The sequence below is a fragment of the Crocodylus siamensis genome, chromosome 2 (genome assembly GCF_052110815.1).
Source record: "Crocodylus siamensis isolate JL-2025a chromosome 2, ASM5211081v1, whole genome shotgun sequence".
Lineage (NCBI taxonomy): Eukaryota > Metazoa > Chordata > Crocodylia > Crocodylidae > Crocodylus > Crocodylus siamensis.
The window spans coordinates 26271546-26294782 of record NC_143396.1 but is presented as its reverse complement, the minus strand read 5'-3'; the positions used below and the strand labels follow the sequence as shown (position 1 = coordinate 26294782).

The following is a 23237-nucleotide window of genomic DNA, read 5'->3' as shown; positions in this document are numbered from 1 at the left end:
GGGAGGGTGCTGAGCTTAGTAAAGAGTTTACTTTAGCAAGGTCAGATGAAGTGGAGAGTTGTCTAATGAAAATGTAATGGAAGAAAAGCACTACTTCCTGAAATCAATGTTACTCTGCAGGCTTGTATTCCACAAGTCAAGGACAGATGCATATAGTGGAAGGGAGAATGCCTAGGTCCCCACTATGGATATTTGAGTCATTAAAAAGAGCAATGTGTTCCTCAGTATATGTAAAATGACTTCGCCCTTCTGGAATGTGCTCCAGAAACAAAAAAACATAATCAAACTGCATAAGGCCAACAGCAGCTGTGCACTAGGACGGTGCAAAACAGCACCATTTCATTTTGACTGCCGTTTCGATGGGAGAGTGTTTCATTTCAGGTTTTGTTTTGTTTCAAAAGCACTGTTCCATTACATATCATTGAAACTGTTCCACTGTTTTGACATTTCGCCCATAGGCTATAATGGGGAATCATGAAAATGCCTAAACCTTTGTCATTTCTTGCCTGATTCGGATTAAACTTGTAAGGATGATAGCCCCTTCTTTGGGCACGATGCCTGCCAAGTTTCAAGGAGATAGGTTCTGAGGTTTCTGGGGAACTGCACTTTCAAACTGTTCAAAGCAAAACTTGTGACACTTGGCAGCAGTGGCAGCCTCCTATCATCCAGTCTGCAGATCCGGGTCCTGCACCCCTCGGAGGGCTGCAGGGCTGTCCTGGACTCCTCCTTGGGGTGCAGGACCCTAGATCTGCACGGCAGATGATAGGAAGCTGCTGCTGCCACTTGGGACCAGTGCCAACTGCACCTGGTCATGCAACCACAGATGCATCTCAAGCAGGTCCAAGGAGGTGATCCTCCCCCTCTATGCGGCACTGGTCAGGCCGGAGCTGGAGTATTGCGTCCAGTTCTGGGCACCACACTTCAAGAGGGATGTCGACAGCATGGAGAGGGTCCAGAGGAGGGCCACTCGTATGATCAGGGGACAACAGGGCAGGCCCTATGCGGACAGGCTACGGGACCTGAACCTGTTCAGCCTCCAAAAGGGAAGGCTGAGGGGGGATCTAGTGGCCTGTTATAAACTAGTCAGGGGGGATCAGCAGGCATTGGGGGAGTCACTGTTCCCCCGAGCACTGCCAGGAGTGACCAGGAATAACGGTCACAAGCTGACAGAGGGTAGGTTTAGGTTAGATATCAGGAAGCACTACTTCACAGTCAGGGCGGCTAGGGTCTGGAACCAACTTCCAAGAGAAGTGGTGCAGGCTCCTACCCTGGGGGTATTTAAGAGGAGGTTAGATGAACATCTTGCTGGGGTCATTTGACTCCAGTATTCTTTCCTGCCATGGCAGGGGGTCGGACTAGATGATCTGCTCTGGTCCCTTCCAACCCTAGAAACTGTAAGATTGGTGCTGCCGCTGGCCCAAGGCAGCAGCAGCAGCCTCCTGTCATCCAACACACAGATCCGGGGGCCTGTTCCCCCTCGGAGGAGTCTGGCCCAGTCCCAATGCCCTTCTGGGTGCATGGGCCCCGATCTGTGCACCAGATGACAGGAGGCTGGTACTGCAGCCTGGAACCGGCACTGGGCACAGCCCACACCCAGAGCCAGGAAGATTGCTGCTGCTGTTAGCCTGAGGCAGCAGCAGCCTCCTGTCATCTGGCACACAGATCCGGGGGCCTGCACCCCCCGGGAGGAGTATGGCACAGCCCCGCAGCCCTCCCGAGGGTACAGGCCCTCAGTTTTGTGCACGGGATAACAGGACACTGCTGCTGCCAGTGACAGCACCAATCTTCCCAGCGCTCAGCACAGGCTGTGCCCAGTGCTGGTCCCAGCTGGCAGCAGCCTCTGACACAGATCAGGGGCCCGCACCCCCAGGAGGGCTGCAGGGCTGTACCAGCCTCCTCCAGGGGGTCCGGACCCCTGATCTGCATGCTGGATGACAGGAGACTGCTGCTGCCACCTTGCCAGGAAGCTTGGTGCTACCATCCGGCGCAGAGATCAGGGGCCTGCACCCTGGGAGGAGTTGGGCACAGCCCTGCAGCCCTCCAGGGGGTGCAGGCAGACCTCTGATCTGCGTGCCAGATGACAGGAAGCTGCTGCTGCTGGTTGGGACTGGTGCTGGGTGCAACCCATGCTGAGTGCTGAGAAGACTGCAACTGCCACTGGCTCCAGCTGGCAGCAACAGCATACTGTCATCCCACGCACAGATCTGGGAGCCTGAGGGCCTGTACCAGACTCCTTCTGGGGGGGCACGGCCCCCAGATCTGTGCACCGGATTCCAGGAGGCTGCTACTACCAGTTGGGACTGGTGCTGAAGCCAAGTAAGTCCAGCTTCAAAACTCAAAACGTTTTGAGTGCCCTTGTTTCGTTTTGAAGCTGTTTCGAAAGCTTTTGTTTCATTTTGATTTCGCTAGTTCAAGCTCGAAACACATTGAAATAGCTTCAAAATGAAACACCCGGTGAAATTTCACACAGCCCTAATGTACATATTTCTTGTCACCATTCTCTGGGGTTGGACAATATTTCCTTTGAAAAATTAGGTAGAAAAATATAATGAGGCCCAGAATTTCTCAGCTATCACTTCTACATTAGGAATTCCGGTTCTTTTGTATAAAGAGCCAACCTATCTCTTGTTTATCTGCTCTGAATGACAGAAGGACAAACTCATTTGCATTCACAGTAAAAGGTCACAATAAGATTGAATTGGCTGGCAAAACTTTGAACCTAGGAAGTACTGTAAAAGCAAAAGGCAATAACACAAAATGACTAAATAAAACATATAACTTGCCCCCCTAAATCACTTTACCTTATAAATATCATATAAACTCAGTCATCTATGATTACCTTGGTCTTCTCCTCTGCTGTTATGGTGAGTAATGCTGTCAATGAACTCAGCTGTGTTTTATTCTGGAAAAGATATAAAAAAGTATCCCACAAAGGCATTACAAAATAGGCACAAACACATTTCTAAACCTGGTACACCACCCAGGTTCTTTATGTTCCCCCACCATGTGTACTCCAAGAGAAGAATCGATAATTTCTATTAAATGTACTATTGAAACGGCCTTCCACAGAGCAGAATCTTTAATATATATACCAGTGACCAACTCATACAGAGCAATACGAGGAATTTCATATACACCGATGATCTATGCATCACATGGCAAGAGAAGTATTTAACCACTGTCAAGAACAGACTGACATACACACTGAGATTATTACAATAAGAACCAGCTTCATGCCAACACAACCAAGATGCAGAGAAGCCAAGCGGAAATTAAACATCACCTGGGATGGAATCTCACTGATTAATCCTCTGAACCTGTGTACTCAGGGGTTACACTGGACCAAAAACTTATCTTCAAAGCACATGTAGAGAAGAAAGAGAAAGCCCACAACACAATACTTCAAAAGTGGTCATCTCAAAATGGGAAGCAAACCCAACTACATTATGAACCACTGCTATTGCCTTGTGTTACTCCATTACAGGGTATGCAATGGGAATGATCAGTCCATGCCAAGAAACTAAACCCAATTCTAAAAAACAGTTGTCATGAAATAACACGATGTCTAAAGCCAACACCAAAGGACAGCCTGTATTTACTGACTGGCACTGTACCACCTGATATGTAGGCATGCACTGATAAAGATTTTTTGAACTGATACTGATGGCCAATTATTGACCAGCCATATCTGCTGATACCAATCTGATTGTTGATAATGTCACTGATAAATGCTGCAGCGTCTGGCTGGTAAGTCTGTGGGAGGAAAGGGGCACGGGGTGGGGGGCGGTGCAGATTGAGGCCCCTGTGGTGAGAGAGGGAATGGGGCTGCATGCACTCCTGGGGGAAGAATGGGGAGCATGTGCCCCCTGGATTTTTGCATGAGGCTGGGGCTGCTCCAGCCTTTCCAGTGACTGTGCTCAGGCCCAGTGGGGGAATAGCAAGCGGCGGCAGCAGTGGAAGGGGTGGCTACAGCAAATTTTGGGGTAGCTCTAGTCCACCCGTAACCTCACTCCCAGTGCCACCACTGCCTGCCCCACCCTGCCCAAGTGCAGCTGCCAGCAAGAAGCTGGAGCAGCCCTGGCCCCAGCCCACAATGGCACCCCACCCTCACGCCGTGCACAGATCCAAGGGGCACATACCCAACCATGCCCGCCCTGGCGGTGTGCACAATGACAGAAGCCACCCTGCTCTCCCTGCTCAAGCCACTGGCTCTGTCACGTGCCCCACATTGCCCCAGCTGCAGCGACTGCTCCTGCTCCAGCCCCACTTTCTCCCTCATCACGGGGACCTTGATCTGCACCCCTCCATGGTTTTTCCCTCTCACAGGCTTACCAGCTGGACGTTGCTCTCCAAGCTCCTGGGCTGCACTTATGGCCACATGCACGCTGTATTCATGCAGCATTTATCAGTAACATTATCAGCTACATCAGCCAAAAAAAGCCGACTGCTGATAAAGTCAATTTTCCTTTTATCGGTGCTTATATGATATGGACTAATGTACCAGTGTACCTCTGCTGATATCAGAAGAAAAACAGTGAGCCAAAATGAAAGATTATGGCAGATGGAATCCAGGCATCTATTATATCATCACACAAGGGTAACCAAAGGGCTTAGAGCATGAAATTGTTTACAACCAATGCTGCATCCTTGGACACAATGGCTGACAGGGTATGATTGAGATTAAAGGAGGAAAGATTATGCACAATTAGATGCCCTAGAACCCCAGGAGGACCTTCTCTGAGCGGCTGATACAGACTGGTCAAAACGGTGATGCTTGAACTGCCTGTGCATGCAAACTGGAAGATCAAAAACAAACATGATCAACTGGGGCTACTCTAATTACACGCATATATCCGAGTGCAGTGAAGTGCAGACCACAGAGCACCTGCTCATTTGCTGATTACTTGGTGAGACCTGTACAAAGGAGGACCTTGCTACAGCAATGGAATTATTTCATAGATTTCATAGACATTAGGGCTGGAAGGGACCTCGAGAGATCATCGAGTCCAGCCCCCTGCCCAAAGGGCAGGAAGTCAGCTGGGGTCATAGGATCCCAGCAAGATAAGCATCCAATTTACTCTTGAAGGTGTTCAATGTAGGTGCTTGAATCACCTCCGATGGCAGACTGTTCCAGACCTGGGGGGCTCGGACAGTAAAGAAATTCTTCCTTATGTCCAGCCTGAAACGGTCTTGCAGGAGTTTGTGACCATTCGACCTCGTCATCCCTTGGGGCGCTCTGGTGAACAAACGTTCCCTCAGATCCTGGTGTTCACCCCTGATAAACTTATAGGTGGCCATCAGAACACCCCTGAGCCTACGCTTTTCCAGGCTAAAGAGTCCTATGGCTCTCAGCCTGTCATTGTAAGATCTGTTTTCCTGACCTCTGATCATGCGCGTGGCTCTCCTCTGGACTCTCTCAAGCTTCTCCACATCCTTTTTGAATTGTGGAGCCCAAAACTGGACGCAGTACTCCAGCTGCGGGCTCACCAAGGCCGAGTACAAGGGGAGAATGACGTCCCGGGATTTGCTCGAGAAGCATCTATGGATGCAAGCCAGCGTTTTGGTCGCTTTACGCAGAATTCTTGAAAAAAATTTCATTTATGACAAGGACATGAGAAAGAAAACTGCTACAAAAGTCTAACAGAAGAGTTCAGTATCTTATTTACCAATAATGGGAGCAGCCGCTGTGTGGGAAATACTCCACTCCTAATTGGATACTCATTCAGAAATTAGAGAAGCTTCTCACAGCATTAACTGCTGCCTGCAAAGTCCTCAGGGGAGAACTGAAGGTCCACAAGAAAAACCTCAAAGGCAGCAAGTCTACTAAAAGCATCAAGACATTGCAAAAGTTTGCAAGCTAGAGACCACTAAGGAATGGGATAACTCAGAATGGACATTTCTTATCTTGTGACTCCCCTCATTCTGGAAATCACATCTTTAGTGTCTTCTTTACATACCCCAAATGTCTTTCCCCCTTAAAAGAGGACAATAAGGCAAGGGGAGATGTGCTTCTAGATCCAGTTTGAGACATGGAATTGTGAAATGACCTCAAGTCACCAAACCTCTCAAGAAACTGAACCTTAGTTGCTAACAGGAAACACACCTTGTCCTTAGAGAAATTAAGAAAACACTCTCAGAGGACTTACACAAACTGCTAGATCAATTGTTTTTTTATTCATCTTTTCTCCGACAGTGGCCAGATGTTTCAGAGGCAGGTATAAAATCTCATAAAAAGCAATAATGGAAAAACCTGTGCACAGGACGTTTTTATCCCTCATCGATTGGTGGCTGACATCTTTTTAACTGTAACTGATGTAATTGTTCGTTATATGTTGAATTTAAAGGGCCATTTTCACTAGGAAGATTGGCCATCTTCCATACGCATCCTACAATTTAAAATAGCCTCTGAAAATTTCAGATACAAAGGATTTTAATAGATATGTCTGTATATATGTACAAAGCCATGACAAAAGAAATGACCAGAGGAATAATCCCATTAGAAAAGCCAAAGAAGAAATCTAAGATAATAATACAATTACAGAAAATTACCCTTCAAGTAGTAATGAATATAACATCTTGCTGTTATAGACAGAATCCATGGAGTTCAAGCCTTCAACTTAGTGCAACACATTTAGAACCTTTATGTTATTTTTAGATGTATATGCTGCCCTTCCTAACAAAGGCTCTGGACAATTTAAAGTGAATTAAAGTAGGTATGTAACATATATGTACATTAATTGGACACTTTTTCTGAATACACAGATAAAATGGAGAAAGAACTCAGCATAAAAAGAGAATCATAAGCTAATACACAAACAAAACACCTCTAATCCTTTTACCTACTGGACTCATGAAACCTAAATCTACAAACCTTTCCAATCATTAATGAATGATACTCATATATATACTTCAAATATATTATAACCATTGTGAGAAGACATCTTAAAAACTTTGTTTCATCATGTCTGACTTAGGTAGACAAGAATAGTTTCCAGAATTCCTACACTCTTTGTATATAGATTGTAAAGGAGTAAAATAATACTGAAGAGTAAGTACCAGTGATGTACTCCTGAAGGTCAGCTTAGCAGGCAGTGTCAACATCTTATTATTCCAGGTTTCTTTTACATCAAGAAGGGCAACGTAGTCTACTGAGTAGTATTCTCCACCTGTTATAAGAAAAGTGAATCAGCGACTAAATTTGAATCGGTGAGTGTGTTGTATCTGCCAGTAGTCCTTGAGCTTAGTCTTTATTTTCTTTATTAAACTAGTAAATATTAAAAGCATGAGAAGAGCCCCTGAGCCTGCATGAGACACCCATCTGGGCTTGGTTTTTTCACAAGAAGATCACTCAGTTGAACTCCGTGAGAGCTACAGGGATTCAGGAATTCTAAAAATCAGTTTCAATGTGCTTCTAAAAGTCCCCTTAGGAGATGGAGACAAATAGTTTGCAAAACTTACTTCAGAGGGAGAGGGAGAATGAGTGATAGAAGGCAAGCCAATCAACATAGTGTGTAAAACGGGCAGGATGAAGAGAAAATTCATTCTCCCCCAAGCAGACACTACTGCTCAGGGTCCAATGAAGATTTAGATGGTCCTGGCATGGCCCCCATATGCAGCATCCATAGGCAATGCCAGTGGCAATACCATTCTCCCATAGGGTAAATCCCCCACCTCCAGGTGGATGCAGGTACAGAGTTTGCATGCAAACATTTCCACCATTTCTCACCTGTAATGACTTACCAAATCTGACCCAATACACATCTAAGTACTCAAAGTACCAATAAACAATATATGCTTGATGGAGACTGAATTAAAAGGGGACACAACTGTACTTCCTCTTTGAGAGAGACTTTGAAGTGCTCTCTCAAAATAAAAGATATTCTAGTTAAGAGTGGTCTCCTGTACAACTTCCATTGCTTTTGCTAAGTAGTTGATCCTGCTCCCACTAAAGCTTTTGTCACTGATTTCAATGGAAGTCAAAATGAATCTTTAATTTAGACTGTGTCTCTGAGATAGGCAATAATTCTGTATAACACACATCATATGTAAACATAACCCGTAGTATGAGCTACCACGTTTGCTCATCATCAGTTACAAGTGCTGAATTTGGCAGCCGACATACCAGTGGATAAAAAATAAAGCTAAGTTGTTCTGGTTGAGTCTGTCCTACTTAAGTCTTCTTTATACACTTTCCATTCTTGGAAAAACCAAGATTCAATTCAGCTTTAATGGAAACTGTTTTAGATTTGACAAAGGTTCAAGCTTGATTTGCTAATTCATTTTGAGAGAGGTAGTTGGCCAGTCTGAAATCAGGCTGAAGGCAGGATGCCATCCTAAAGACTAATTAATTCAGAGAGTCATAAACTTTTGCAGATGACAGCCTCTCTGAGGATCTGGGTAGAAAGCCAACAATTCTCTGATAACAGTTTCTAAATATGCAAGTCTTTAGTAACATCCACCAAGCCTCCATTATTGCAAATTTGCACAAAATATTAACTTCCAACCATAGAACAGACCCAGATGACCTGATACTGCTCTTCCACTGGGAAAACTGTCAGTGATAAAATGCATCTATCATAACACTATTTAGTTCAGTGGTTCTCAACCTTTTTAGACTTGAAGCTCCCCTTACAACAAGACTTGAAGCACCCTTTGGAAAATGCCAGCTCTCAGTTGTCACTAATTTTCTGACTACAGAAAAATACTTTAGTAATTCTCCTGTGGTAGAAAGAACATAAACAGGCCCAACTGTTTCAACATGACAGATTCCAATTTGAAAACTCTGGTTTTATGCTGTGAATCATGTTTACACATCTAACAGTACTAACATTGCGTTGTACTCTGTAGCATCTTTGAAATGATCTCAAGACACCTCAGGCTAGCAGGGTACACTGAGAATCACTAGCTTAGTTACTTAAAATGTATATAATGTAAGAATTTCAAAATGGACTAAGAGAACATGCAGGCAATATATGAGAGCAGAAAGCAAAGGTTTCAGATGCAGAGGAGAAACAAGGAGTCAGAAGATGGAGAATTCAATTAAGGATGCCAAGGCACCCCAAACAGAGTCTAGGGAGCAGGCTGAAACTAAGGCCATTGAGGGTTTGCATTTTTACTCCTATCCTCCTTTATTTACCCTCATTATAATTTGCTTGTGTTTGTTTGCTGCCTTATTTTGGAAAAGTCACTGCAACACCTTGCACAGACCTTTTAAAGTGTTAACAAACTTTATTGCTACCTTAGCAAGCCAACCTGCAAATATACTGGGGTGCATACAAACACCATAGTTTCTAAGGTTTCATAGTTTCTAGGGTCAGAAGGGACCTGAACAGATCATCAAGTCCGACCCCCTGCCCTGGGCAGGAACGAGTGCTGGGATCATAATAACCCAGCCAGATATCTATCCAAACTCCTCTTGAAGACCCCCAAGGTAGAGGAGAGCACCACCTCCCATGGGAGCCCATTCCAGAGCCCAGAAGCCCTAACCATAAAGTAATGCCTCCTGATATCAAGCCAGAACCTACTCTCACTCAGTTTGTGGCCGTTATTCCTTGTTATCCCAGGTGGTGTGCAGGGGAACAGAGCCTTGCCTATCTTCCGCTGGTTCCCCCTGGTGAGTTTATAGACAGCCACCAGAACCCCTCTCAGACTTCCCTTGTGGAGGCTGAATGGATTCAGACCCTTTAGTTTATCTTCGTAGGGCCTGGCCTGCTGCCCCCTGACCACGTGAGTGGCTCTCCTCTGGACCCTCTCAAGATTAGCCACAACCCTCTTGAAGTGGACACAGTACTCCAAACTGTGGCCTGGCCAGCACCACATGGAGGGGAAGGATCACCTCCCTGGACCTGCTTGTGATGCATCTGTGGAGGCACGACAAGGTGCGGTTGGCCTTACTATCCGCTTCCTCACATTGGTGGCTTATGTCCATCCTTCAGTCAACAATGACTCCAAGATCCCTTTCTGCCACCTTGTTGACAAGAAGGGTGTTCTCCAGCCGACAGGTGTGTTGCAGGTTCCCTCTCCCTAGATCCAGTGCCTTGCACTTGCTTGTGTTGAATTCCATTCTGTTCTCATCTGCCCACCTCTATAACTCTTCTAGATCTAGTTGGATTCTGTCCCTCCCCTCCAGTGTGCCCACTTCTCCCCACATCTTTGTATCATCAGCGAATTTGGACAGCGTGCTTTCCATGCCTACCGCCAAGTAGCTGACAAAGATGTTGAATAGCACAGGCCCAAGGACCAAGCCCTGGGGAACTCCACTGCCCACATCCCTCCAGGTCGAAGACAACCCATCCCACCACCCTCTGGGTGCAGCCATCGAGCCAATTTGCCACCCATCTGAGTGTGTAAGCACTGATGCCACAGTCACCTAATTTTTTACGAGCATGGAGTGAGAAATAGTGTCAAAGGCCTTCTTGATGTCTACATTCAAGATACATTCAAGATGGTCCCTTTACTCATGTTGGGCAACATATTAATTCAGAAGGACACTGTCTTCTGGTAGGCACTATGTAACATAAGTAAGGATAGCAACTACAGATTGAGAAAGACTACAAAATATAAAATGAAGGTCCCCATTTGAAGATAAGGTAAGGGTGAGGGGATCTGGGGCTCAGGTTGTGTTCTCGTCGATCCTTCCAGTTGAGGGAAAGAGCCCGGGCAGGAACAGCTGTTGGTGTTGCCAGCAGGGCTTTGGCCTTTTTGAGCATGGGATGTTCTTCCAAGAAAAAGCATTGCTGGGAAGAGATGGGATCCACCTAGCAAAGAGAGGGAAAAGCATCTTCACGGACAGGCTCACTAATCTAGTGAGGAGTGCTTTAAACCAGGTTCACCAGGGCATGGAGACTGAAGCCTTAAGGTAAGTGAGGAAGTGGGAGACCTGGAGGAAGAGCAAGCAGGAGGGGGCAACAGGGGAAGTGTTCTCATACTTCCTGAGAAATCAAGGCAATCAGCTAGTTACCTCAGGTGCCTGTACACAAATGCATGTAGCCTGGGAAACAAGCAGGAAGAATTGGAGGTCCTCACGCCATCACAAAACTATGGCGTGATCAGAATAACAAAGACTTAGTGGGAGCTCATATGACTGCAGCACTGTCATGGATGGGTACAAACTGTTCAGGATGGACAAGCAGGGGAGAAGAGGAGGCGGAATTGTGCTTTATGTAAAAGAGCTGTATGACTGCTCAGAGCTCCAGTCTGAAACTGGAGATAGGCCTGCTGAGAATCTCTCAGTTAGGGTCAGAGGAAAGAGCAATAAGGGTGATGGGTGTCAGCTACAGATCACCAGACCAGGAGGAAGTGGTAGATGAGGCTTTCTTCAAACAGCTAGCAGAAGTTTCCTGATCACAGGCCCTGATTCCCATGGGGGACTTCAGTCGCCCTGATATCTGCTGGGAGGGCAATACAGCAGTGCACAGGCAATCCAGGAAGTTTTTGGAGAGTACCGGGGAAAACTTCCTGGAGCAAGTGCTGGAGTGGCCAACTACAGGCCATGCTCTTCTTGACTTGCTGCTCACAAACAATTGAATTGGTGGATGAATTGGTGGGCAATGTAGTAGCGGATGGCAACCTGGAAGCAGTGACCACAAGATGACTGAATTCAGGATCCTGAGGAAATAAAGGAGGGAGAGCAACAGAGTAAGGACCATGGACTTCAGAAAAGCAGACTTCATCTTGCTTAGGGAACCCATAGGCAGGATCCCCTGAGAAGCCAATCTGAGGGGGAGAAGAGTCCAGGACAGCTGGCTGTACTTTAAAGAAGTACTGAGAGTGCAGAAACAAACCATCCTGATGTGCATGAAGACTAGAAAATATGGCAGACGACCAGTTTGGTTTAGCAGGGCACTCTTCAGTAAACTAAATCACAAAAATGAAGCTTATAAGAAGTAGAAACTTCAAGAAATAATTAGGGAAGAATGTAAGGTCATTGCTCAGGCATGCAGGGATGAAGTCAGGAAGGCCAAAGCGCAACTGGAGTTGCAGCTAGCAAGGGATGTGAAGGGTAACAAGAAAGGTATCTACAAGTATGTCAGTAGCAAGAGGAGGATCAAGGAAAGTTTGGGTCCCTTAGTGAATGAGGGAGGCAACCTTGAGACACAGGATGCAGAAAAGGCTGCTCAATGCCTTTTTTGCCTCCATCTTCACAGATAGACTACTGCACCAGGCAGCACAGTTTGGGGAGGAGGTGAGTAGTGGTAAAAGAACAGGATAGGAACTATTTAGAAAAGCTGCACGGGGCTGCATGGGATGCACCCAAGGCTGCTGAGGGAGTTGGCTGATGTGACTGCAGAGCTGCTAGTCATCATCTTTGAATACTCATGGTGATCAGGAGAGGTCCCAGATGACTGGAAAATGGCAAACATAGTGCCCATATTTAAAAAAGGAAACAAGGAGGATCCAGAGAACTACAGGCCAGTCAGCTTCACCTCAATCCCAGGAAAAATCATGGAGAAAATCCTCAAGGAATCAATTTCTCAGTACTTAAAGGAGAAGAAGGTTATTAGGAACAGTCACTAGGGGCAAGTCATGCCTGACCACCATCTTTTATGATGAGATGACTGGCTCTGTGGACCCTGGGAGACCAGTGGATGTGGTATACCTTGATTTCTGATATGGTCTCCTACAACAGTCTCACAGGCAGGCTAAGGAAGTATGGGCTGGATGAATGGATTGAAAGGTGGATAGAAAACTGGCTGGAGCATCAGGCTTGGAGAATAGCAATCAATGCCTCAATGTCTAGTTGGCAGCAAGTATCAAATGGAGTGCCCTAGGGATCGGTCCTGGGTCCAGTTTTATTCCATGTTTTCAATAACAACCTGGAAGATGGCATAGAGTGCACCCTCAGCGAATCTGCAGATGACACCTAGCTGGGGAGAGTAGTAGATATGCTGAATGGTAGGGCTAGGATTCAGAGTGACCTAGACAAATTGGAGGATTGGGCCAAAATAAACCTCATGAGGTTCAACAAGGACAAGCGCAAAGTTCTGCACGTAGAATGAAAGAATCCCATGCACCACTACAGGTTGGGGGTGACTGGCTGGGCAGCAGCCCTGCAGAAAAGGACCTGGGGGTTACCGTGGACAATAAGCTAAATATAAGCCAGCAGTGTGTCCTTGTTGCCAAGAAGGCTAACAGCATCCCAGGCTGCGTTGGTAGGTGTGTTGCCAGTAGGTCAAGGGAAGTGATTACTCCCCTCCATTCAGCACTAGTGAGGCCACATCTGGAGTACTGTGTTCAGTTTTGGGCCCACCACTACAGAAAAGATGGACAAATTGGAGACAGTCCAGTGGAGGGCAAGAAAAATGGTGAGTGGGCTGACTTATGAGGAGAGGCTGAAGGAACTGGGCTTATTTAGTCTAGAGAAAAGGAGACTGACAAGGGATTTATTAGCAGCTTTAAGCTAGATGGGTTTCAAAAGAGGATGGAGCTAGACTGTTCTGTGGTGGCAGATGACAGAACAAGGAACAATGGTCTCAAATTGCAGCAAGAGAAGTTTAGCTTAGATATTAGGAAGAATTTTCCCACTAAGAGGATAGTAAAACACCGGAACAGGTTACCCAGAGAGGTGATGGACTGACTCTCCATCCTTGGAGGTCTTCAAGACCTAGCTAGACAAAGCTTTGCCTGGGATGGTCTAGTTGGGGATGGTCTTGTTTTGAGCAGGAGGTTGGACTTGATGATCTCCCAAGATTCCTTCCAACCCTCATTTGCTATGATTCTATGATATCAGGATAGGTATATACATCTCTTACCTATTAACACTAGCAATGTTTTTGGTCCCATTTCTTCATTTTTTTTCCCATGCAGATAATGTTTTGTGCCAATATGGAACCAACTGTAGCCTTATATTTTTAAATTTGATTTTTAAAGATTCTTTTAAACCAGTTATTCTTAACCAGGGTACCAAAGACCCCTGAGATGCAACAAGATGCTTTTAAGGGTGCCACTCACTATTAGTATGGTTAGGTGTGCAATTACCCACAAATTACCTACAACATAAACCCAGTTTTCAAATAGGAATACATAGTGTCAAAAACATTTTGACCATTTGTGCTCTGAGTTCTCTGCAACAAATTAATTGCCGTATTATTTTTCTGTAGTCAAAAAAATGAGTGAAAGCTAAGAGTTGGCATTTTCTGAGAGGTGCCTTGAGTCTAACAAAGTTGAGAACCACCATCTTAAACTTGTTATTGAGCAAGGTATTTGGTTATACTGAATTGAATGTACCTATTTTATTTATTTGTCTCTTTGTTTTATATGCCACTATTTATCCCAACAAAGGCTAAGGGAATCTTAAAATAAGAAACGTAATGACTTATAAAAGTGCATACAATATTAAAATAGGATATAAAACAAACATTCACTAAACAATATCCCAGCTGAGCCTTGCTTGTTAAATGTCTGCCCAAATGGGAAGGTCTTACAGTGCTTCCAAAAGATGCCCAGGTTCAGGCTCTGATGGGCCTCAATGAGGAGTTCTAAAGCTGAGGAGGAACTACCGGGAATGACTTCCCATATGTTTGCAACAAGAGACCCTGGCTCATTGGTGGTACTTGTAATTGGATGCTCTCAGTTGAACTTAGGGATTAAGATGGGGAATACAGAAGAATGTGGTCCTTTAGGAATACAGGATCCAAACTGTTAGGGCAGGGGCAGGCAAAATACGGCCCGCGGGCTGGATCCAGCCCACCAGGACATTCCATCTGGCCCACAGGGCCACTAAAATATTTAGAAAATTAATATATACCTGTCCCTGGCTGCCTGTCAAAGATGACAGGAGCCAGGAGCAATAGGACCCAGGGGGAGCTGGCAGCAGAACTAAGGAGCCACAGTAGCAAGTCCAGGCCCCCCTCCAGCTCTACCCACCCCAAGCCCCAGCCAGAAGCTTCTGCCTAGGAGGGGCTTCTGGAGGCTTGTGGCCTGGGACTGTTTCTGCCTCCCTGCAGTGAGGGAAATACAGATAAGAAGGAGCGGGGGGAGGGAGGCAGGGGAGGACCATGGGTGATTGCTCCAGTCCTCAGGGCTGGCTGAGCTGGCTCCTACAGTCCCAGTGCTGTAGCTTGGAACCATGTGGTGCCAGAGGCCAGGCTGGGGGTGAGCAGGGAAATGGCTGTGGCAGGCAGAGGAATGGGGCAGTAAGCAGGTGGGTGAACTGCAGCGAGAGCTGGGTGGGACTGCAGGGCCTGCGCTGGTGCCCTGAGGCCAGCACCAGCAAGGCCCAGAGCAGAGCAGTAGGAGCATAGGGGCAGGCTGCCAGGGGCTCTATGGATTCAAGCTGATTCCCTTCTCTCCCTGCTTGAGCAATGAAGCCCAGCTCCATAGAACCCCTATGTAACAGGGAACCCTAGCCCTGCTACTAGAAAGCAGACCCACCCCTTTAAGGCCCGAACCTTCTGGGCCCAGAGAACTGGTGCGGAAGAGTTTAATAGCTGGGCCAGGCTGACTAGTCAGCTGACCAAAAGAGGAAGGATTATAAGAACCGTTCTGATTATAAGGGCAGAACAGCAGTAGGGAGGCAGGCAGCTGAAATGCATCCCAAAGATCCAGGGAGAAGCTTAGCGAGCAGTCCAAAAGTTGGAAGAGGAAACTCTGGAAACCATGCGAGATAACAGATGCCCCATGAGCCAACAGATGGGATCCGAAACACGAACCCGGAGTAAATGTAAGATGACATAATCACTTGTTTCTTTTTATTATTATTTTATTGAGGGCAGTTATGGCACCCGGATGGGACTATCTATATTTCATTTGATTATTGAGGACCAGTGGCTTGGGAGAAGCTATTAGGGGACGGAAGAGGCCTCATAGGGGGTCCATGGCAGCATGCAGACCCCAGCACCAGTGAGGGTGCAGCTTTTGAGAGACATGAACCCCTGGTATTTGAAGGACTATTTTTGAAAGCCAGGTGAGAACTGGTGCACCAGAATGCAGTTACATTTTGTCTTTGTTTTGTTTGGACTAACAAAGGCAGGTTTGGGTTGTGTCCAGGTTTTGAACCCGTGACCTGCCAGTTGTGGGTCTGGCTCCCAGGCCTCTGGGCCAGGCTCCATAAAGGAAGAGGAAAAGCTAGAGCCTTGGAGTCACACCCGGTTTAATGGGTTCGGAGGGGGAGGCCTAGCCAGAGAAAACAGGGGTCACGCCATAATAGAAGAGACCCCAACATACCCAAAATAATAGGCAGTCTCCCAGTCAAAAAAAAAAAATTCTATCAAGACATGACAGGCGAGATTAGGGCAGGACTGAAGAATTACAGAGCAGGCCTCAAGGGTATCCCACATAAGGTGTAGATAACCGGAAAGATGGCTCCGGGGAGAGTGACCTGTCACACCCTGGCAGCCCAGACCCCGTGCTCCTGCCATCCCACTCTGGACCCCACCAGCACTGGCCACAGTGAACTGGTATGGGCCCCATGCTTCTGCCTGGCTGTTGCTGTACTCCTCATGACCGCTAACTACCCCTTGCCCCCCGCCTGCCGCAGCCATTTCCCCACTCCAACTGCACCCGCCACATTCTGGCACTACATGGTTCCCAGCTGCAGCGCCAGGACCGCAGGAGCAGCTGGGATGTGGTGCTGGAGCAGCTGAGGGGGGTAGGGGGAGGGGGGAGCAGAAGGAGAAGGGCAGCATTGGCAGATAGGGTGGTGCAAGTGGAAGTGAGTGGGAGCATGGGGCCAGGAGCAGCAGAAGCATGGAGCCTGGGCTTGCAAGAGTGCTAGCAGGGGCGCTGCCTGCCATAGGGCAGGGTGGGGGCAAGCCCTTCCCCTCTACTCAAACCACAACCCTTCCCAGGCAGCTTCCCCCCACACATTCACAGCCCCCCACAAAACCCATACGCACCCACACCCTCCACATCTATCCACCTTGCCACAAATCCCACACATGCCCTCCCCCACACGCCACATACCCACAAACATATACGCACCCTTCCACAATTCTATCTATATAAAGGGCTTAGTCCATCTGTCTATATGTCTGTCCATAATGCTCTCGGAGCACTCTGATTGGTTCTCTGGGCAGGCAATCACAATGTTTACTGAAACAACCAATCAGAATGCTCCACACAGATACATACACAGCCAGACCGGGGTGGGGGGAGGAGAACCTCTTGGAATGCTCAAGCTTGGAGGTGGCAGTGGGGCGGGGCAGGCCGGGGGCGAAGGGAATCGCAGGGTCAGAGTAGGACAGTGGAGCGCTGCGATGATGGCAGGGACGGAGCCCTCCCCACCCCGCATCATTCTTAATGGGCAATTCACCAGTATACAAGAGTAAGACTTAATTTTAAGCTATTGTATTGTCACTTCTACGTACACTACACAAACCCATGTAAATCAGGACTTTTTTTTAATGAAATTAATGTTGTAGGATTTTTAGAATGTAATTTGGTATTTTTCTGGTTCAGTCAAAATCAGCACTTTGAATTGTACCTGAAAAACTATCAGAAGCCATTGAAGAAACTGGAGCTCCGGTTCCATATTCCCTGGTGACCTACCCTGTCAGAAAGCGACTGCCATGTTCTACATCAGCCACAGTTTCCCGAGAGTCATCAAGGGAAGCCCCACATACTTTACCTTTTGTAAACTTGAGGCTAGACTAACTAGTTTAGACAAATTTGAATGAAGAACACTTGTTCATGGAAGCTTTCATGCAATAAAAAAAATGCAAAGAATCCTTCTGGCTTTTTTGAAGGAATTGAATTCTGCACTCACAGACCTCAGAGAGGGCCCTAAAGCTTAGTGCTAAATTTGACATGACTGTCTTTGAGATAAAAGAAAGTAAAGCTGCAGAATTTAAAACAGTGATAAAAGTTTCTGGAATGTTTAAGCTAGGTGACCATTCGTCTTTTTTTCAGGACAGTATTGTTTAAATATTTGTTGTGAATGTCCTGTTGGTTTGGTCAAATGAAAGTTTTGGTTACATTTTCAGAAACCTATGTTTCTGGTGTTTTCCAGGCAGGGGATATGCGAGGTCACCACTGGTCCTTTGGCATTCTGCCCTCCCCCTGCCTCTCAGATAACACCAGAGCTTAAAAACAGCTGAAAGTGCCAGAGAGTTGGGGGACAGTTAAGTATCCTGTTGTGAAACTCAGGAAATATTGTCAGCCTCATTTAAGCTGCCTTATTAATTGGAGAGTTGTGGATTGTAAGCTATATCACCAGAATGAACAGTTAAATATCTTAATATGGAAGTACTTTGACTTCCTACATTTCAGTCAACTATGTAACCATTTGTAGCTAGTTACCTTGCAGGAATGTTCTCCTGTATATCTGGAACCCATCTGCAGTCTTATTACCACTGGTTTCTTTAACATGAAGGCCAGTCACATTGTCCAGCAGGATGAGATCTGTGAGATTAGCTGTGGATGGCATGTTGGTGTTATTAATCAGAAGTCTAACGTGAGCAGTTTGGGGGTCATGCTGAGTGGCAACCTACAAAAAGAAACAGAAATAGCTTTTGTTTTGAAGCAAAACAACTGAATTTCTTAAATGCAAGCTAGTAAGTCCAGTTACTGATAAAAAAAACTATTTTGTGGGTACACTTATTTTTGAGGGCATTTAAATCACCTAACAACGTCATTCTCCATTTGATTTCAAACTCCCAAAGAGATTTTAATCTCCCACACGTCAAGCTGTTGCTTGGAGACAAGGCGATAGAAAGCCTGTAGCTTGATATCCAGGATAATAGCTCATGCAGAGAAAGAAGCAAGTGGAAACAAGAATCTGAAAATCTCAGCAAGACCTCATATCAGAGAACTGAATTTTAGCTTGTAATCAGGTTTTGGAAAATTCCAGATATGAGGATGGGCCTCTAGCAAGTCACACATGCTGCCATTTCATTCTCTGCAGGCAGTTTTATCTCCTCTTTCAACCCCTTTAGTAGCACCCGTGTTCTGCAGGGGTGGTGTCACCCTAGTTCTCCTTTCCTTCACTCCACTCAGAGCTGGGAAACCTACCTTAATACCAATGGGACCCAAATTCTGGCTTCCACTTAGTGGGGAGGCATATAAAGTAATGAGTTGTTCCTGAGACCTCTGAAAATTTAGGGCATTGACAGATGTGAAAAAAAGGAAAAAAAAAAGAACAGAGCTTTACCAGAAGAGGCAGAACATTAGTTCAACCTGGCTCTGCAACGTCTTTATAGATCAGGTTCTTCAGTGGGTCTTTTTGGTGCTTTTATCTGATAGTTGATTTAATAGGCTATTAACAGGGGCTGACAACTGGGGGTACGCGTACCCCTGGAGATAACTGGGAAGGCCCCAGGGGGTATGCGGCAGTGGCATGGAGAAGTGGGGGCTAGGGCCGCCAGCATTTTGCACCACTTGCACTGCTACATGCCACATGCTACCAGTGCTTTTGTTTTTGCTGGTGCCACACACCACCAGCACTTCCGCCGCTGCATGCTGCTGGCACTTCTGGTTTTGCTGCTGTGCACCACTGACTCTTCCAGCTTCTGCCACATGGGTGTGTGGGGGACCCCCACTCCCAGTCATCAATCAGCCATCAGGGGACTCCATGCTTCTCAACCAGCCACTGAGGTTACACCAACCAAAAAAAGTTGAGAACCACTGAGCTCTTAGATAAAAGTGCCGAAAAGCCCTGCTGAAATGCCCGATCTATACAGATATTGGGCAACTGGCTCCAACTAATGTGATCCCCCGTCTGGGCCTGTGCTATGGTCAGTGTGAGGGCATGTCAGTTTTTGTTTTTTTTCACATCTGTAAGCAGCCCTGGTTTCTAAGTGAAGGGAAACAAGAAACAGAAAATAAACTGCATTTTACTCTCAAAACAGACTCAGTTAAAATAAAACTGAATAGGAACAGGTGAGGAAACTGAAGATATCAAATAAGAGAATAACCAACCAATACTTCAAAAACAGCTGATCCAAACCGATCCACAAATCTGTGGGAAGTGTGAACTTAAAAATCTTTGTGGATTTCAGCTTAAATATCTACAAACTATATACAAATAATAAATGCCATTACATTGTATACAAGCGCTCTACAGAAGGGTAGGTTTCCCCTTCTGGAGAGCTGACAGCTCCTTTTTTAGGATATAACATGTCTTGAGTTATATCAAGCTCTGGCCATTCTCTGGTTCCAGGTTCAAAGAGAAGCCACCCACACAATGTCAGCCCTCACAGACACAATGTAATCTTGGGGCTCACTCTCTTCTTTGTGGAGCCAGAGCCTTAGATGAATCTAAAACCTTCTTGCTGAAAGACACAAAATGAGGCCTTCTCTTCTGCTGTAGGCTAGTGCTCCCTTAGTCCCTCTAACCTGTGGTATTACAGGCAACTTGCTCCCCACTAGCACTGTGCCTAATGAGCTTAGTTCACCCGTTGAACAGATCTAGCCATGTGGACCAGTTGTATACCAGGCAAAGTCAACCATGCTGTGACACGTACTCCACAAGTAACTCCTCCTTTGCTTCCCAATACAAAGTCACGCACAAGGCATCCAAGGCCTACTCTTGGTTGCCTGATGTGTTCACTGGGCTCCAACTCTGCCTATAAGGACCAGATTTGAGGAAGGCAGAGATGACAGAGAAAGCCTCGGTTTTATTTCTACAGTTGCTGCCCATAGTGTAATTTAGCAAGCAGGACCTATCCCCAAGCATCAATTTAGAGGGTAGAATGGCAGTCTTGGGGAGCCTGGACTGCTGCATCGCATGCAGCCATAGGATCTGATGGTGCTCAAGGAGCTTGTGATGCAGCAGCTCCTGTTCCAGGAGATAACTGCTTAACATCTTTCCGCCAGCCCTCCTGGGCTGCCAGCGCTCAGCACCCTCTCCTCTGTCCAGGGCACCAAAATTCCTAGTTTCATCGCTGGTCACTACTGCCTTTGTCTATGGGATCTGACCCTCCCGTGTATCCAACAAGGGTAATTTTGCCTCTTGTGAAAAAGGCCCTTCCCAAAGCCAGTCTGTGACGGGGCAGGCTTTCATGCCCAGTGCAAGCACTGGCCTGACTCCTGTCTACAAGTCAGTTGCCACCTCACTCTCCTGCCACACCTTGATGTAATAGTATTGAGGTGTCAATTAGGCAGGAGGCTTCCCATTTTGAACCCCAATATTTAGTGGGGGGAGATCTGCAGCTCCATTCCACCCCTACACTGTGGCCCAAGCTTTGCAGATGGCATCCCAGGTAGCTAAACTCAGCCATTACCTTCACCTATTAGCTATGGTCCCCTCTCTGGGACCTTTGGCTCCTCCTTAGGCCCTGGCCCCTTCTCAGGCTAGTCGGAACCCTGAGCTTCTTTGCTCTGTGGGCATCCCTCGCAGATGGCATCACTGTATGGCTTCAGAGCCACACTGGGCCCCACTATATTCCAGACTGACATTCAGACCCCAACCTGGATCCCTCCTACTCAGAGGGCCTAACCTCTGCCATCATTCTGGGACCTAGACCCCTTTTCCTCCCGGCAGTGGCCCCTCCAGGACCTCTGGCCTCACAGGTACTGGCCTCGCCTCTAGGCCAGTCAGGAGTACAGACCGCTGGCTCTGGCCATCCCTTGTGGTGGGCGCTCTTGCCCTTTGACCCTCATGGTCCTGGCCTCAGCCAGTCAAGGCTCTCTGGGTAAGTTCTCGAGCAGCTAGCTTTCTCAGGCCCTTCCAAACGTTGTTCTTGCTCTCTGGGCTTGTGGACCACATAGTTACTCTGGACCCACCCTAGGCCTACTCTTCTGCCATCAATGGGTTCCTCCACCCCTCACCAGGTTCTTGGGCCTTATGCCCCATGGGCCTCAGGCCCCACTCAGTGGGTCTTGGTCCCTGCCTCAGGCACCACTCTGTGGACCTGGGCCCTGTGTTTTTCTATTGGGGTGTGCTCTCCTAGCCTTCCCCTCCAAAAGGTACCCACAAGCCCCATTCTCGCCTTTCACTGCAGAGGCACAGGTGTGACATTTCCTGGACACTGCCCCGCCGCAGGCAGCCCCAGCACACCATCCAACTCCAGCAGGGCGCAGTTTCAGGTCTTACCAAGGACCCACAGGAACCTCCTCCATCCCCATAGTTCCTAGCTTAACTTCCAGGTGTTCCAGGAGCAGCAGACCTGTGCATTTTGCATCCCAGGCCTCACATTTTGATTTGTCCCCTTGATACTGCACCTCATCATTTCTAGGAGTTGACTGGCTGCAGTTGGGCAAGCAGAGTGACACATACCATGGTATGCTTTCCCCTTCTCTTAATCCTCCCTGTCTGCAATCATAATGACATATGGTCTTTCCATATGGAAAAGTATAAAGTCTTCACCAGTTACATCCCTAGCTCTGGGTAAAATAAGGGTCCATTACACAGTCACTAAAACCTGAGCCCCTTCTGTCACTCATTAATCAATATTCAAACCTTTAACAACATTGCTCCAGCCTTACTTCTCTTATACACTGGTTGCTACCTCACCAGTGAAGCCAGCATCAACACTACGTTCATCTGCTTTTCTCACAAATATTCCTACTTTATTCAATGTCTTTGTAGGAAAAGCTCTTCATGAACTGCTATTCTGCACTCAAGTCTTACTTCTATTGCGTATACTAATGCCATACGTCTTTATTTATTCTATCAGGCCATACTCTAGTTTTCAATGAATAATTGTGTGATTCTATTAAACTTACCCACAACACCCATGCTACATATTGCCTTCTTTTCCCCTCATTATTACCATTGCCTTGGCATTCACATCAATCACAGCTGTCCTAAAACAATGGGGGCCAAACTTTTTGAGCGGCATGCCACAAATTAGCTCTGCACCCTCCCTGAGTGCCACTCTAGTCCCCTTTCTCTGTTCAATCTGCCGCTTTACTCTTCTTCCCGCCTTGTGTTCCCTAGCTGGCCTAAAACACTACCAAATCAGACTGAGAGCACGTTATACAAGACTAGCACATGGTTTAGATGATTACTACATAAGATACTTGGTGCATCTACATGACACGTTACTGCATATTTATTTCGTACTTGTATAACTTGGATTACTGATCAGCAACAGCACTGGCAAATGCCTTTTTAGTGATGCTACTGCCCAGCAGCCTAATAATATTGTGCAGTAGTGTATTAGCACTGTTTGTGCTGTGACGCGTTACAGTGCAGTATTACTCAGCTACCATGCAGTTAGTGTAGGGGTGCACAATTATTTCGGCTGGAGAGCTGCTTAACAAGTTTTGGTGAGTTTGAGGGCCTCATGGGTAGCACCACCCTTTGACAGATGCTCTTCCCCTGGGTCACCACCTTGGGACCAGAAGTCCTGCCCCTA

At 46.8% G+C, this 23237-nt stretch overlaps 1 protein-coding gene across 1 annotated transcript in view; it reads right to left on the bottom strand.

Moving 5' to 3' along the window:
- EVC2 (EvC ciliary complex subunit 2) overlaps positions 1 to 23237 on the bottom strand; it is a 181904-nt gene that overhangs the window by 137481 nt on the left and 21186 nt on the right. Inside the window, exons 2-4 of the mRNA XM_090035570.1 lie at positions 18238 to 18424; positions 7057 to 7166; positions 2840 to 2902 (exon numbers count right to left, since the gene is read on the bottom strand). Coding sequence (XP_089891696.1) covers positions 2840 to 2902; positions 7057 to 7166; positions 18238 to 18364 — 300 coding nt within the window. The 5' untranslated portion in view covers positions 18365 to 18424. The remainder of the gene's footprint in view (positions 1 to 2839; positions 2903 to 7056; positions 7167 to 18237; positions 18425 to 23237) is intronic.